We start from the raw sequence: 17,155 nt of genomic DNA on the forward strand, positions 1-17,155 counted from the left end.
TGTTTGATGACATATTGAACTTTTACAACATTTAATAAAACGACTACTAAAACTTATTTCACATTTCTCTGGCAGACAAGTCAAGAAAATAAATTCAAGCGGAAGTAAAGAGACGCTAAGAAAATTTGGCGGTTTGCCGGAATTGACATATCACCGTTGATGTCTTAACCCTTTAAATGCTCACTTTAATAATCTTTATGCATTTTAATATAAACAAATAGAGTAAAAATACAATCAGCTCCGTGAACACTGCCAATTGACATATAACAAATCACAATTTTGATGTTTTCTTATTCATGACGTTTGTGAAACATGTGTCAGATTTCAAAGCTCATACCAGAGTTGCCTGAATCATTTTTTTGGCGTTGTAGATATATCGGTCGTTTCCCAAAGAGCGGGTTATTATAATAATGTGATGATGCAACCCTAGTTTTCATTCCAATCAGATTTGAGTAAAATTGTTGGACTTTCACATAGAGTCGGCAGTTGTTTTTACACATCTCTCGCGTTTAGTTGGCAAATTTTAAAATAAGTGAATTAATACAAGGAACGCTGACTTGCGGGAATATATAAGTTTTCTATTATTACATTGCTTACATTTTAATACATTGTGAAAATTTAAAGATATAAAAATAATATAGTGTGGTCTATCAAGGGATATCGCACCTATTTAAGTAGAGAATAAAAATTGTACATAAAACCAAGGTCAGTGAATAGGATACGAAATTGAAAGCAAGATTTCGCTAAAACAGTGCAAATAAAGGAACGTCAAAAGAAATTTATGTTTGAGCCAAATTTTTGCAAAGACCGCTAAAATCCTAGAAACAATACTAATTACGAAATTCCATTGCATAAAATAGTGAAGTAAAATAAATAAATTTGATAACGCAGATCGTAATTGCTGCGGTGTACGTGTGTGTGCGGTTATTAATTTAGACTGTTTGGAATTTTTACAAAAATTCCACGTGAATGTCTTCACAATCGTCGGCTCGTTATTTACCAATAACCAAAATGGACAATCCCGCTTTGTCTGGGTCCAGTGGTGATGTGGAGGCCGATAGTAATTCTGTGGAAGCTAGTCTACCCGCCACCTGTTCGTCGCAGCAATTAATGCCTCCAAATTCAGACACGGATAGCGTTGTTGTTCAACCGCCAACTACCGGCATCACGAGAACACAATGGTTCACAGTGGTGGTGTTGTGCTTTGTGAATTTAATCAACTATATGGATCGCTTTACTATAGCAGGTATGTAAAAATAACAATAAAACAAATAGGGCAGAAATATCACCTCATTAAGTTCGAAAATACGTGACGCTAGTATAGATTGTGTTATATTTATTTTTGCATATCTAACAGGTATTTCATATGAATTTATTTATAAATTTACAATAGTATGTGAGCTAAAAATGCTGACTCAGAAATATGCTAAAAAATACTGATTTAACAAAATCGTAGAAATGACACGTTGGCGGCTAAACATCTTCAACGCGAATAGCACGAGTTCACTGTGTCAAGAGCTTGTACGTTCAGCTTCTGTTGTGCTTTTTGCTTTGGGCGCTTTTGAAGCGGATAAATATATTTTATTTCCATTAAAGTACGGATGTATGCTTCTTTAAACCTCGAGGGCATATCTGCGTTAATTTCCATGATAAAGTCGTTCTCTTTTGTCGTACATACAAATGTTTTTTCTTATATACATATGTACATACATACATATGCAAGTACAAAGATATGTATGGGAATATGAGAGTATATAGCATAAACAGTTTCCTTTCTGAGATATACATATATGTACATACATATAACATTTCCATATATGTACATATGTACATCTCCACTACCGCATAGATAAATATAATTTTTGCTGCAAATTAATGATTAAAAATTTCTCTCTTAGCTGAAATTGATTAAGCATAACCTTTAATAATATTTATTTAATATAAATCGTTAAGTAAAATATACTAAGCAGGTAGATGCATTTTTCTTCCAATTGCGTCACTTGTCTTTGCGCTAACTTATCCTTCCTTCAAGTATTTCTGATAACTAAATAAACTCCTAAAATACGCAAGAACGTTTTGTTTACTTTCGCACGCAATCCAGTGTCACTAGATAAGATTGATTAAATTAAAAACTGCTTTTTAGTACACCTACACTTAACAATTTTGAGGAAATATTAACTTATTACATATACATGTACATGAAAGTAAAGAAGAGTCTGGTTCTTTACTTTCATAATCTTGAAGTGGCATTGAAATTTTGCCGAATGTTATCTGCGACGAACCACTGACGTTAGTTTAGTTATCGGCATTCATTGTGAAATTGAAAGATTTGAATTTTGTGAAGAAGGCGCTATATGCTATGAATAAATGAATTATAAAATTATGAAAAAAAAATTATTAAAATTTTCATCCAAAAATAAAAAAAATTAAATCATATTATTTCCCACACAAGTAAAAATTATTTTGTTCCGTAGGTTGTATTTGATCATACGAATATTAAAATCAAAACAAACAAAAAAATATCTTGTGATGACTACTCTTAAAGTCAATTAAATATTGCGTTAATTTCGCTTGCCTACAGATAAGCAAATAATCAGTTTAGCTAGTAAAATTAGCTTATAAAAGTAGCTGATAAAAAAATGTTCACTAGTTAATATTGTCGATAAGCAAAGCAATGTAAATAACATGGGTAAATGCAATCTATGTATGTACATATTCTCTTTATCTCATTCAAAAATAAGTTTGAGCCACACCCACGTTCAAGGCGGTTAGTATGTATGATTGCATGTACATAGTACATACATACATGTATTAAATTAATATTTTAGAAACAGTGTGTTCCACTGATTTTAAATCTTACAAATATATTTACAAATTGTACATAAGTTCTTTTGCTATACTATATTATTTTTAATAGTGTACAAACATTTTCAACAAGCATACATATGTACATACATATGAACATACATTTGACATAATTACTGCATATCTGCGTATAAACAGTACATTCATGAATGACTATTATACCAGTTTATCAGTGTTTTAGCCACATTGGGCGTACGTAAATACGTGCGTACATATTTGTATAAAGTACATTTAATTTGCGTGAATCATGCCATCAGTGTTGTTTGTATGTATGTATGTACTCTCCATGCTCTGTGTGGGTCAGCATGAAAAAAGAGAAACTTGTTTTTATTATTCACCAATGGATTTTGTTTGTATTTGCTTGCGAAAATGTGGCGTGATTTTACTGTACACATTGGCAATTGTTGTCTTGGCACACAGCTCATCATCGACCGGAATTTTGTTTTCGCATCTCACACATAACATTGAATAATAACGTATTTTTAGTTACACGTGTGCAGCTTCGTCATCATGGTTAACCGTGGATTCACCTATTTTGGCATATTACATTAGTGTAAAACGAAAAATAAACAAAAACCAAATACTGACTATTTGTGATAAAGTTTCGAAAGTATTAATGCTTAAACGAGTAATGGTATTATTTTTAAGTTCTATGGCACTTCCTAAATTTCCAATATTGACCGCCAACTAAATTAAATGTGCAGCACGTGACCGGAAAGTTCTAAGATTCCACAATATACATAGCTATTGATTGTAACGATATCGGTGTATACAGGGAAATGAAAATAGAATTCAGTTACATAGTTTGCATTGAAGAAATGCAGTTAGCATAGCAAATAGACACGCCTCGCCAGAAAGGCGACAAACCGACTGAATTAATATTAAAGTAATATTGATTCATAGATGAATTTGCATAGGCATATACTTGTAGTATGTATGAATATTTAATTAAGCTACTTCCTAACGTACATATGTGTAAAGAGTACTAATATTTGTGATGATTATGGCTTATTATTTGAAAATGATTCTTTAATAACAGACTTTTTGTTATAAGTTTTGTTTATTTTTTCCAATAAAAAATAATTGCTTAAACCGGCTATACTAATATTGTCACGAAGTTTATAATGCTCAGAACGAAACGTCGGAGATCTTATAAAATGTTACGAGCTGAGTAGATTTAGTCATGTCCATCTGTCGTTATATACGCGAATTAGTCCCTCAGTTTTTGAATTGTTGATATGAAATTGTGCACACGTCAGGAGTCAAGAAGCTGATTATTTGTCGAAACTGCCGATATGTGATCACTATACGATATATCTGGCATGCAAACGGAATGATCAAAATGAAGTTCTTGTACGGAAAGTTTTTTATTCGCAAAGGGATTATAACTTCGGTGCAAGCATGCCTTAAAAATCTAAAATCATCCAAACTTCGAAATCAATTTACCAACAATTTTTAAATCCCTTAATGATAAACATTTAATTACATGTCTATAATTTCAGAAAATTGCAATAAAAAATATTATTAACTTATGCACAAATCCAAACAGAATTCAATCAAAACTACTTTAGCTATTAATAATCCTAACTTCCGTTAATTAGATGATAATTTGTTATCAAAACATCACATGAATAAATCGTTTTGTGCTTTTGTTGTAGTTTTATGCCCGTGACATTTTTAGAACACAGCGTTCTTATATTCATATACATATGTATATGTATGTAACTAGATATTTATATATTATATTGTCAATCATACATTTTTTGATCATTTATATCAATATAAAATGATAACACTAATTTTTTGTAATGTGTCAGGTGATCACAACCTTATAAGTATATAGACCAAGGCAAGTTTTAAATTGCATACACATGTACTGTGAATGACTTTGAAACCGGAAGAGCATAAAAAAATTATAAATATGTTTATTTTTTTAAGTTGGATAAGTAAAATAAAGCGTTCACTAACTGAATAGTTTTGTTAGTTTAGTGTATTATTTTCTTGAGATAAGACTATTGCTTTCGAAATTAAATGGTATTTTTCAATTTTAAATATGAAACGGTGTCAGTTGCAAGGTGTTAAATATGTATGTATTTCTATTTTTATTTTAACGTCACATATTTTATTTATTTTTATTTTTGTTATTTATTATTGTAGCTTTCGCCTTCATACGTCATTCCCACACAGTTTGTGCCGGAAAATTTCACGAAAAATATTTTAAAACTCAAACAAAAATATTTATATATTTTTCAAAACACTTGCTGATGTGTGCAAGTATATAAGGCTGTTTACAGCTGTCGTGTCCGTTGAATAAAAAAAACACTGCTCTAAAAATATTTTAAAGTAACTAAGGAAAGCAAAAATATTACTTGCAAATTTTAAAAAACTAAAATTTTAAAATATTACTCTGTAAATCGCTAGCGCAATACACGTGTATGAAATATAATATATCTTTTACAATTCAAGCGCATTGTTTGTTTACAATTAAAAGTTGTTAATTGCGTTAGTAAACATTGTGAGCTTTTACCTTGTACAAGCGTACACACATATCCACATAGCCACGTTTGTACTTGTATTCTCGAACATTTGTTAAAAGTGGCGTGATACTTCGAATATGGCATGAAAATGCAAAAGAAAAAGAGCAATTGCATAAGAAAACTGAAAATGTGGCGCATGAGTGTGGAGACCAATTGTTGTTGAATGCTGCCAAAAATACATGGCATTTGCATTCTGCATTTCAACGCCACGTCATTACATTTCGTACACAAATTAACATACAATTTACAATTGAATTAATTTAGCGATTAATTTTGTAATGTAAATATTTGCATTCTGACCATTTTGCATAAGTATTTACAAGTTTGTTTTTCAATTTCAATTTTTGCATATACATACATATGTACATACATAAATGCATATGTATGTTTGTATGCTCATATTTATTCAAAAATATTCTTCGAAAGGTCCTTGTAACTGGAATACAGAACATAACTTAATGTCAATAAATAAATAAAGGAATCAGTATGTATGTATGTATGTACATATGTGACGACCTTGCCATTTTGCCCGCCAGTGCAAAAAAATCAATGCGAAAATCGTATGTTGTTATACATACATACATACACTTGTTCAAACAGTTCATAAGGCAATGAAAGAAATTGTAATTCAAAAGCTGCCCACTGCAACCGTGGATTTGGCTGGCCAAAATTTAACCGTTTCGAAAATACACGTTATATTTCGCAAACGACGCATTTCGTACATACAAAATTGTATGCAAATAAAAAAAAAACAAGTAAGGAAGGGCTAAGTTCGGGTGTCACCGAACATTTTATACAATGGTAAAGTGATAATCGAGATTTCATTATTCGTCATTTAAATATTTTTCAAATACCGTATTTTTGTAAAGTTTTATTCCGCTATCATCATTGGTTCCTAATGTTTATACTCGTATTATACAGAGAAGGCATCAGATGGAATTCAAAATAGCTTTATATTAGAAGAAGGCGTGGTTGTGAACCGATTTCACCCATATTTCGTACATGTCATCAGGGTGTTAAGAAAACATTATATACCGAATTTCATTGAAATCGGTCTAGTAGTTCCTGAGATATGGTTCTTGGTCCATAAGTGGGCGGCGCCACACCCATTTTCAATTTTTAAAAAAAGCCTGGATGCAGCTTCCTTCTGCCACTTCTTCCGTAAAATTTAGTGTTTCTGACGTTTTTTATGAGTCGGTTAACGCACTTTTAGTGATTTTCAACATAACCTTTGTATGGGAGGTGGGCGTGGTTATTATCCGATTTCTTCCATTTTTGAACTGTATATGGAAATGCCTTAAAAAAACGGCTCTGTAGAGTTTGGTTGACATAGCTATAGTAGTTTCCGAGATATGTACAAAAAACTTAGTAGGGGGCGGGGCCACGCCCACTTTTCCAAAACAATTGGGTCCAAATATGCCCCTCCCTAATGCGATCCTTTGTGCCAAATTTCACTTTAATATCTTTATTTATGGCTTAGTTATGACACTTTATAGGTTTTCGGTTTCCGCCATTTTGTGGGCGTGGCAGTGGGTCGATTTGGCCCATCTTCGAACTTAACCTTCTTATGGAGCCAAGGAATACGTGTACCAAGTTTCGTCATGATATCTCAATTTTTACTCAAGTTACAGCTTGCACGGACGGACAGACGGACGGACAGACAGACATCCGGATTTCGACTCTACTCGTCGCCCTGATCACTTTGGTATATATAACCCTATATCTGACTCTTTTAGTTTTAGGACTTACAAACAACCGTTATGTGAACAAAACTATAATAAAACATTGTTGCGAGAGTATAATAATATATGTATAACACGTTTATATTTTTGGGCATCTACAAAATACTAGTACATGTATATTTTTGCTGCGACTTTTGGCTTCCAATCGATTACATATTAGGTTTAGGAGGAGTTGAACTGAGTTTTCAATAAAAAATAATAAATTATACATTTGTACATATATAGGACATATCGTCATCTAAAATGCAAAATAATATTATTTTTCATAAATTTTCAGAAGAAGAAAAACGCGGTATAAAAAGAAAGTCTTCTTATTGAAAAAAATTAAAATTGGTTGCAACTTGGTTATCAGTTTCTGAGAAGACAACTTTAGCATATAGCTAGCTACCATAAAAACTAAACGAACAAAATAAAATAATTTTTTATTTGACAAGATAACTCCAAGGACCACCGACTTATTCGTTGCAGCCAAAGTTAAAGTTTTTTCTTGTTTTCCAACTCAATTTAACGGTTGCTTCTGCCTTTATGTACTTAAATCAATGCCAAAACGAAAAATTACTCAAATTTCGAATGTCAGCTGCTTTTCATTAATATTCAATACATTATGAAAAACTTTAAAATAAATTTTACTTAATCATTCTTCCGCTAATTTTGATTAAAAATATTATTCAAGTATATATGTACATATCTATATACTACGGATATATGGTATGTCTATATATAAATTTTTTTTATATGCTAGATGTGAAGGCCCTGTTTGGCCACCTCAAGCAGTGTGTTTGCACTCCATTGATATTCTAATGTCATAATTGATATGTAGTTAATGCAATTATCAATCATATAGGATTTGCAGTACTTAGTTATATAAATAGTTAAATAACCAAATGTGTTATAAAGTCTGTGTTTTTGTAATTTTACTTTTTAATTAAGTTTATCTAGCTTTAAAAGCTACACGAGCGCTCAAACACACACTACAATACATATACATACATACATGCTTAATAAAATCATTAACTTGATGTTATATGTAACTTTTAATTATAATATAATTACCGTGACATTTGACTTCCCCATATTTGTAAAAATATTACAATGTAAACTTACAGAAAGCTTTTATAATGATGAAATTACTTAAATAAATACATAATGTATCTTTATATTATCTTTATATAGTTAGCTAAAGTATTACTTAACCTTAAAATAAGCTTTGGTGCCCTTAAAACCAAACTATTAGTTATGGGCGAGGTTGCAAATGTATTAATTGAAAAATTTTGGTTTAAAATTTAGATTTTGAATTCCAATTAAAAATTACAAAAAAAGGAATTAAAAGTTAAATATTTAAATTCAAGCTGTTTGCAATTAATTATTAATGTATTATTTTTATATTTTACCTATTTATATTATTTATATATGTTTGTATTCATACATATATATACATATTTTATATATATTTGTAATAATAAACACCCACTCTCAATATGTTTACGTGATTTAGTACCACCACCTACAATATTCTGACCTTGGTACTCATCTGCGCTCTCAAAAAAAAACATATTTGCATTCATATTCGAATTTCTCCACTCAGCAATTAAATTTGTTCGCACTTTGTACTATGTACTATTGTACAAATGGATTTCAAGAAAGGAAACGTGGCAGAAATAAATAACTTTGCCGTTAAAAAATAGCCGTTTTTCATGTTTCCTTTAGTAGCGACTTTAAACTGTTCGCATTGTTTCGTGTGTTTAACTGTGCTTTATTTCTGTTGTTTATTTCTCTTATTTATATTGGCACTTTTCCAAAAAGAAAAAGTCATCGTAAAGAAAAACGATTTTCGAAAGTTGAACAAGCAAAAATAGCGAACAGTAAAAATAAATAAAATGCATTCAAATTTTGGTGCTATGTTGCTGTAAATATATAGCTACAAATGTGTAAAAAAGTTGCTACAACTGCGTTCTACAAATGTGTATGTGTTTTTGCAACGTATTGTTCTTGCAATATATGTATTTACATAAGTATGCAATATTTGTTGTTGTAGCCACACCCCCACAAATCTCTCAATTAATGATTTTAAGCTCATAAGGTCTGCAGCAAAGGAGGAAAAAGAAGAAATGCATTAATTTCGGCATTCCTCTGGCCTGTGGGTGCAGCGAACGCAAGCAGATTCACGCTTGATTGCTAATACTTATTGATTTAAGATCTTCTTATGCTTGCACATTAATCCATTTAAGTGATTTTATGAAATATAATTTATTTCGACTTATATGGTTTTTCATTTTTTTCGAGGAAATTTCCTTGAATTAATTCAACGCTTTCGTTGCTTACGTATACAAACATACATAAATGTCATTGCATATTTTTTTGTTATGGCAGCAGCTTTTCTATGCCCTTCATTTTTTGTTTTTTGGCTCTACACGCACAACTGTTGGTGGCTTTCGGCCATAACCTCTTCACTTCTGCATTCTTCACAGGTGTAAGCAATTTTCTTTCATCACCTTTTGCCCATTCACAAACTGTTGCCTACAGAGCGTATACTCACAGATACATGCTTGCAAATACACATACATATGTATGTATGTATGTACATACGTATGTATGTATGTACATTCATACAATTTATTTCTCTAAAGAAAAAGTTGTAAATTCGGTCAGTTGAAAAATGCATAGCAAAATGTGATAAATTGTTGTTTTTGTATGTGTTTAGGCGCTATGCTTTTAGTATAGAAATACGCTCATACATACATACAATTTATGTAGGTAACTCTGTACATTAAATGCTTACGAAAGTATCCGCTTTGGGTAAACGAACTTTCTCTTTTCCGCCTTTCTTGCGCTTAGTTTTTTTTCTTTCTTATAGTAAATAGTTTTGATTTTTATTGCTCTTTACGGGTTTGTTGACATTTGTTGTGATAGTAAAAAATGTTTTGATTTTGCATTCAAGCGGGGCGCTGTTTTGGTCAACTAGGAGATGCCTGACAAAATTGGTAGGCTCAATTTATGGCTATGATTACTTAAGTCTGCCCAAAAGACCATAAGTACAGTCTTACGAGCTACATTTGTACTTATCGACCTGTCCAAAAAAAGTTACAACGAGAAATTTATTTGTTATAATTTATAAATTTCCAGTATCTGAGTTCAAGTTCAAGCTTGCTTTATTGCAATTTTCTGTATTTTGTTGGCGAACAGTCAACGAACTTATCGATTTTACATTTGTGTGCAATATCTTATAAAGAATAAACAATTGTTGGATTAAAATACTCCTTAAACATTTTGTTTAATATCATATTTTACTGATTACATACATATGTATACTTTGCTTACTAAATCATAAGCAGACATATTTGCATCTGTCAAGGATTTTGTCCGTGCTCAGCACCCACTCATGTCAATCACTCAGTTTTTACAGCAATGTTTATACATGTAAAAGGAATTTGGCAAAGTAAATTTGCTGTGATAATCTGACATAATCTTTTTAGTATTTCCGATTTGTAAACATACATACATATACATATACGTACATAGCTGGTAAATATATGCATACATATGTATATAGTATGATTTTTGTATTTTTTTATTATTATTTTTTTCATATTTTTTTTTGGTAATTTATTTTTTTTATCGTGTATTATAGTAAATTTCTCTCATTTGATTTCGTAAAAATTCAAATATACACACATTAAATATATTCAATTTGATTTGCACAACCTTCTGTTATGCTTAACATGCAAATAACATTATTCGATGCAAATTACAGGGGGCATGTTAGAGCAATTAGTAATCGTCTGTTATTTACAGTTTGTACAAATTAGATTTTAAATAAATTCAATATATTCGAATTTAAATCAAACGCACTAAAAAAACATTTTTATTCGAAAAGTCTGCGCAAATAAAATTACTATGCAATAATTGAGAATAACACGAATTAAAATAAGAAAAAACAGAAGAAAATGCGCAAACAGAAGCGCCAATTTATTCAATGCTACATATTTGACAATGGAAGTTTTTTTCATAATACTATATGCAAAGAATTATTTGCCAGACGTTTTATTTTACATTAATTATTTTGACCGCCAAAGTATTATTGGTACTTTTCCTCGATATTTACTCGCAAATTTTACAGCTGGAAATTTTTAAGGTCGTTTTCAGTAGCCCCGAACTTTGCTTATTCCTATAATGTATTGTTTACACTCGTGAATATTTGCATCTGGTTAAAACTTTTCAAAGTTTCCTTATTTATGCAATTAGTCAATGAAATTTTAGAAATTTCTAAGTGATCGTTTTATTATTTTGGGGAAAACGTAATATTAGTTGTTTATTTTTACAGGTACTTTGTTTAGATTAATTTAATTGCATACAATAATATTGCAATCGAAAATCCTTTGACAGATAGTAATTGAATAGGTTACAATTTTATTTCTATTTTATGTCATTTTCGGATAAACTATGAACCAGCACAATAAAATAACACGTAATAACTTAGTTAAGTGTGTAATTTTTTAGAGTTCAAGTGGCGTCATCATTTCTGAGTCATAGGAAAACTAATTTTTTTACAATAGTATATTGTAGTTATATATGCATTATTTCCACTCATTCTCTATAGGCTACTTTCGTTTTAGGATTCGAACGTGAAAAGATTGAAAAAAATTAAATTAATAATTATCTATATATTTTTAAATTCACAATAAATATAAACTCACACATTACTATAATTTTTTTTTTTTGAAATCTACCGTCTATATAACAATAATTGACAGATATTTTGTTAATTAAACTCCATTAAATGATTCATTTTATCAAAATATAAGTATGTTTATGTTAATGTATATTTGTGGGTTTACATTCTTTCATTTATAATCAAATTAACACATTATCATATCACACATTCATTTCCCATTATCACATGAGAATTAAGTAGATCAATAATCAGGCATCAATCATAAATTATGAATTTAACTTTCAATATACATACATACATACATATAATTATAAATCACATTAGTCTGATGATCTCTGACAAACCACAAACCTACTTAAACATGTGATTGGCATTATCGCCTGACATACAAATAATGCCTTTCACGTACCAAACATACAAACACAAACATGTACATTTATTATATATGTATATTATTACATACGAATGATATGTGAATGATATTTAAATATTCGTATATTATATATGTACATACATATGTAGGTATAAACATATATTTTCTGTCTGGATATTACCAATCGGCACATCAATTTTAAAACGACTATTATTGTTTCCAACCTTCCACCTTTTGTACGCTTGAACCTCATAAAATGTAAAACACTGCAGAAGTCGTGGAGAGTGTGCTGTAAAGTGCGCTAAAGCGATGCAAATACCACTATTTACTCGTTCAGGTGTCTGGCGTTTAAAGTGACGCCCGAGCACCGCCTTCCATTGCCGTGCAATTTGGCGTATATTCACACCCTAAGCCTTCACATACATATGTATGTAAATAGTTTTGAGTAGCCTAGGTGCATGTCATTGACCGAAATGCATCTCTCCCTCTTGCCTTTTCTTTACAAATGCCGCAGTATGTTTTTACGTAAATGCATATCAGTATAAATTTTCAGTAGCCTCCGCTTGGCACCTATTATGTATAGAAACCGTTGAAAAGTGCAATAAGCTGCATTAACCCTACCACGATATACACTAAATTTAAATATGTAAAAATTGTATGTACATATACATATATGTATATCTATTTATTGATATAGATATATTTATTTAAATATAATTACAAAATGTCATGCCTCTTTTTGAAATTGTTGGAGTTACCGCAAAAGTTATAATCTGCAAGTAAACGTTGAAATATGTACATATGTATATACCTAACTTCATGCCGCTATTTCCAGCTAAAAATTCATAATGAGTCCCCACATTTTAATAAGTTCAACGTGGAATAAAACTTGTTCGAATAAATTAATATTTAATTGGTATACAAAAATACAATATTGTCAAAATGAACCGTAAGATGTTTATTGACATCAATTCAAAAATGTTCAGAGACTGGATTTTTTCTCATAATGACATCGAATAATGGATGCAGGGAGTTAAGGGGGAAAGAGAGCTTTTGAATTTAACTTCTATTCTTTAACTTTTATAAAATTAATTGTATTTTCGGAACAATTTGCAGTTATGTATCTATTAATAAAGTCGATCTCAGTTATTTTTTAATAATTTACCTTTGAGATTTCCTTTTTTTTCAAAACTATTCCAAAAAGGAAATTATTACTATTTTTTAAGTATAATGTATTGTAATTTTATTAAATTTGACCCGTAAAATCTCAGTCCGACAGAGTATGTATCTTCATATATTTCTCCGATTTATTTATTTGTTCTCTCACGTTTCACAATTAACCATTGCCCGATCATAAGACCGCCACCAAATCTACAATAGTTAAGTACATGTGTACCTTGTAGTATTGTATCTGTGGCAGCATTCTCCCATTTAGTTCGCCGGTGCCGGCTTCGCAAACTGGTTCTCTTGAGCATATTAGCAGGCTATTTCCCATTTCTGCTTCTTTTCTGATACTAGATTTGTGTGCCAGCTTTTATTTCTGTTTTGCTACTATTACTTCTTTTCGCTATAACTTCATCATTATGTTTGCTTTCCATTGACATTGAACGCAAGTCTTTCTGCTTCTCTACACTTCGATTGCTATACGCTTTCTTATTTTGATATAAAATCCCACCTTAGCCGCTTAGCTACTTCAAAAGCGACGAAACCGTGTGCAAGTCAGTGAGCCAAGACTTCAATTCGTCGCCAAACACAAACACAAACAAATGTGTGCTAAATTCAATTTTGCTAAATGATATTTATTTTATTTTAAAATCATCATTCCTACCCACAACTTCGACTGCAATAACGCAATCTTCTCGTTTATGAATGCTTACGTGTTGACGCGCATACCAATTCTACGTATGCACATACATATGTACCTATTTGCATACGCATGCATATATGCATGTCTCTAGAGTGCCACCTAGCTTTACCAACAACGGCCCCCAACCAATTCGTTTTTAGCGGTTGATTTTTTTTCTGCTTGCCGAGTTCACTGCTTTTGGCTTGCTTTGCCTACGTAGACATCGTTCGTCCGTCAGCGTTGTTTGCCATTACGTCACTTATTCATTGCTGGCTAATACCGGCGAGCGCAAGCGCTGATTGGTTGAAAAAATCGTACGATAAATTTCTCATAAAAAGACCCAGATAACAACGAAAATAATTAAATACAGAAATTAAAAAAAAAACAAACGCGAATATGCGAGTAGTAGCAAAAGCGCTAAAAACTTGCGTTGAAGTGCGCTAATGGCAAGAATAGCGGGAAAGTTGCGGGGCAGTGCGCCTGCTTAGGTTTGTTGGCTTATTGGGGTTTTTTTTTTTTGAGTGCAGTCGTTGCGGCCACGTCGTGTGCTGAAGGCGGTTGGCAATTATGGGCAAGCAGTTTGGCGTTGGTTGTCTGTTGTCTGACTCAGCGTTTGCACTCGCAAACTTGTTCATAAAACATGCGCTGCAGCGAACTAGTTCTGCAACTCATTGTGTGTTTTAGATATTTAAGTATGTACTATATTTATACTCGTAATGTATGTAGGTATATACATATGTATGTCACTTGCTATTTTTGCTACTCTTCCGTTTACTTGTTGCGTTTTGCGATGACAGCCAAGTTCTCTCGACCATGCGCCACGCTACGCTTTCATTAACTCTCCTAGACGCTTTGGTTTGTGTTTGTGTTTGTTTTTATACTACTTTACTATGTTGTGCTGCTTACATACATACATACATATACTCGTATATACATATACATATGTACATAGGTAGAATGTAGCTAAATGTATGCAAACATTGAATACTTAACCTGAGTAAGTGATTTTTATCGTGATTTCAGGTAAACAAATGTATGTATGTATTAGTGTATGTATTAATTAACTACCGCAAACTTTACATTTTTATATTCGCTACGATGGGTGTTTGAGGGAGCGCAAGCACGCAAGCAGCGGAATGTGCCTCTGCGTTTTTTTTTTTTATTTTTATTTGTTAGAATACATAGTATTATTTTTTGCTGTGAGTGGGCGCCACATTACACATGCTAAATAGCCTATCATATTGTCATTCATGTGATCTATTATCAAGGTTGTGCTGACACATTGATAAGTGACGCTTTTAGCACCCAACTTATTAAATTTGGACGCCACTCGCACACTCCGCTGCCAGTGTGAATATAATGAAGTAATAAATATATGAATGAGTTCTATGACAGGTAAAAGCATTTGAAATCAGTTGTTAGTTGCTAACTCAAAAGTTGACTATTAAAATTTACTGAAAACAGTTTTATTGTCTCTCTCTCTATCTAATGGAATCAGTCTATTGTCAGATATCTGAAAGAATATTTTCGTAGACTTCTGCTAAATTCTTTGTAGAATGAGTGATGTTGGATAAACAATTTTCTATTTTTTTAGATTTTTATTCTAAATAAATGACAAATAATCATAAATATAAAATTGTGTACTATTTAAAAGAAATCTATAAATATTTTCTCTTTGATAAGCAAAGCACGCACTTCCGTATAAGGTGCGGTGTTTCAAAGTTAAACTAATGGATGACTAATTCGAAAACAATTACTAAATATGTAGATACATATGTCCATTACATAGGCACATATTAAGCGGAGTTTGAAATACCTATATCTGATCAAATTTGAACCGGACAACCAAAAAATTATTTTTTCACATATTTTAATATAAATCTTTATTACCACTTTCAAAACAGCATACTGATACCTGCATCCCGAGGCTTAATCCAATTCTCTATACATTGATTTTGATGTTGAGATCCTCTGTGATCACTTTGATGTCAACACGACGATTTCCAATCCCTAACTTTTTCGATGTTATCTTCATTAACAGAGAGAGAAATAGATGAACGACTCAATTCCCACGATAGCTGGTTCTACGTACCGGAATTGACCCGAATTTTAATCGGGCCAAGGGCTGTTTTTTCGGTTATCTGACCCTGTTTGGAAAAAAATGAACGACTCAGATGAGGGAAGTTTTCGATGGCTTCACGTCCTTCAGTGAAGGATTTTACTACCCAAATATTTGTGTTCGTGATTAATTGGAGTCCCCAAAACACTTCAGTAACAGTTTCAAAATTCCAAGCATACATATGTATGTACATATTAGAAGCATTTTTGTAGAAATTCTTTGTACAGTAGAGGTCCGCTAATCCGGACATGGCCTAATCCGGATTCCACTGTAATCCGGACAGGGTTAAAAAACTCAAAATTTCTATTATGTCTCTTGTAATCCGGACCGACATTCTCTATCCGTATTCTCTAATCCGAATCACATGTTTATTATTCACTACATTCGCTTTTATGCTTTATTGGTTTAAGTTTTTTTTGTTTTTTGGAACATGTGTATTATTTGTTATAACAAACAAACAGAAATTTACAAATATTTTTTCATAATACATAGTTCTAATATGTCTTTGGTAGTCCGGATTTTCTTATATTCCGGATAGGGGCCGGTTTTAATTGATCCGGATTAGCGAGCCTCTACTGTACTTGAGTTTATTCAATTCTACGAAACTTTTTTTGTAATCAAAAGTATGCTCTTCAGCGGTTTTCAGATATATTAATAAATATCAATGCAAATGCAATTAGTCACGCCCAGCGGCCAGCTTGCAGCAATCCGCATAAAGTTATTGAAACAAAATAAAAGTATTTGACCGCATAAATCAAATCATCTAAGGTTAAATGCACGCAAAAGATGAACAAAAAGCGAAACTTAGCTGCAAGCAAAGCTTAAGCCATCAGCAAATGTACTTCATTATATTTTATTTTTTCTTCGCTCAAATGAATACTTTAACTAGAAATTAATGTACGGACGCTTAAACTAGTTTTACTTAATTAAGCTTAAATAGTTTTGTATTGCGGAATGAAAATGATTTGCCAATGAATAACTAACTGACCGTTTCCGAAGCA

General features: G+C 31.6%; 2 protein-coding genes across 3 annotated transcripts in view; one reads left to right on the forward strand and one right to left on the reverse strand.

The window, feature by feature from the left end:
* LOC126754776 (sialin) overlaps nt 1-17,155 on the reverse strand; it is a 441,635-nt gene that overhangs the window by 204,614 nt on the left and 219,866 nt on the right. The gene's annotated exons all lie outside the window — the stretch shown is intronic.
* Nucleotides 467-17,155, forward strand: part of LOC126754775 (protein spinster) — a 33,680-nt gene continuing 16,991 nt past the window's right edge. Inside the window, exon 1 of one of the 2 annotated variants that reach the window (XM_050466886.1) lies at nt 467-1,246. In XM_050466886.1, the coding sequence (XP_050322843.1) occupies nt 970-1,246 (277 nt within the window). In that variant the 5' untranslated portion in view covers nt 467-969. The remainder of the gene's footprint in view (nt 1,247-17,155) is intronic. The other variant, XM_050466887.1, reaches the window with a different exon arrangement.

This window comes from Bactrocera neohumeralis, chromosome 4 (genome assembly GCF_024586455.1).
Source record: "Bactrocera neohumeralis isolate Rockhampton chromosome 4, APGP_CSIRO_Bneo_wtdbg2-racon-allhic-juicebox.fasta_v2, whole genome shotgun sequence".
Classification (NCBI taxonomy): domain Eukaryota; kingdom Metazoa; phylum Arthropoda; class Insecta; order Diptera; family Tephritidae; genus Bactrocera; species Bactrocera neohumeralis.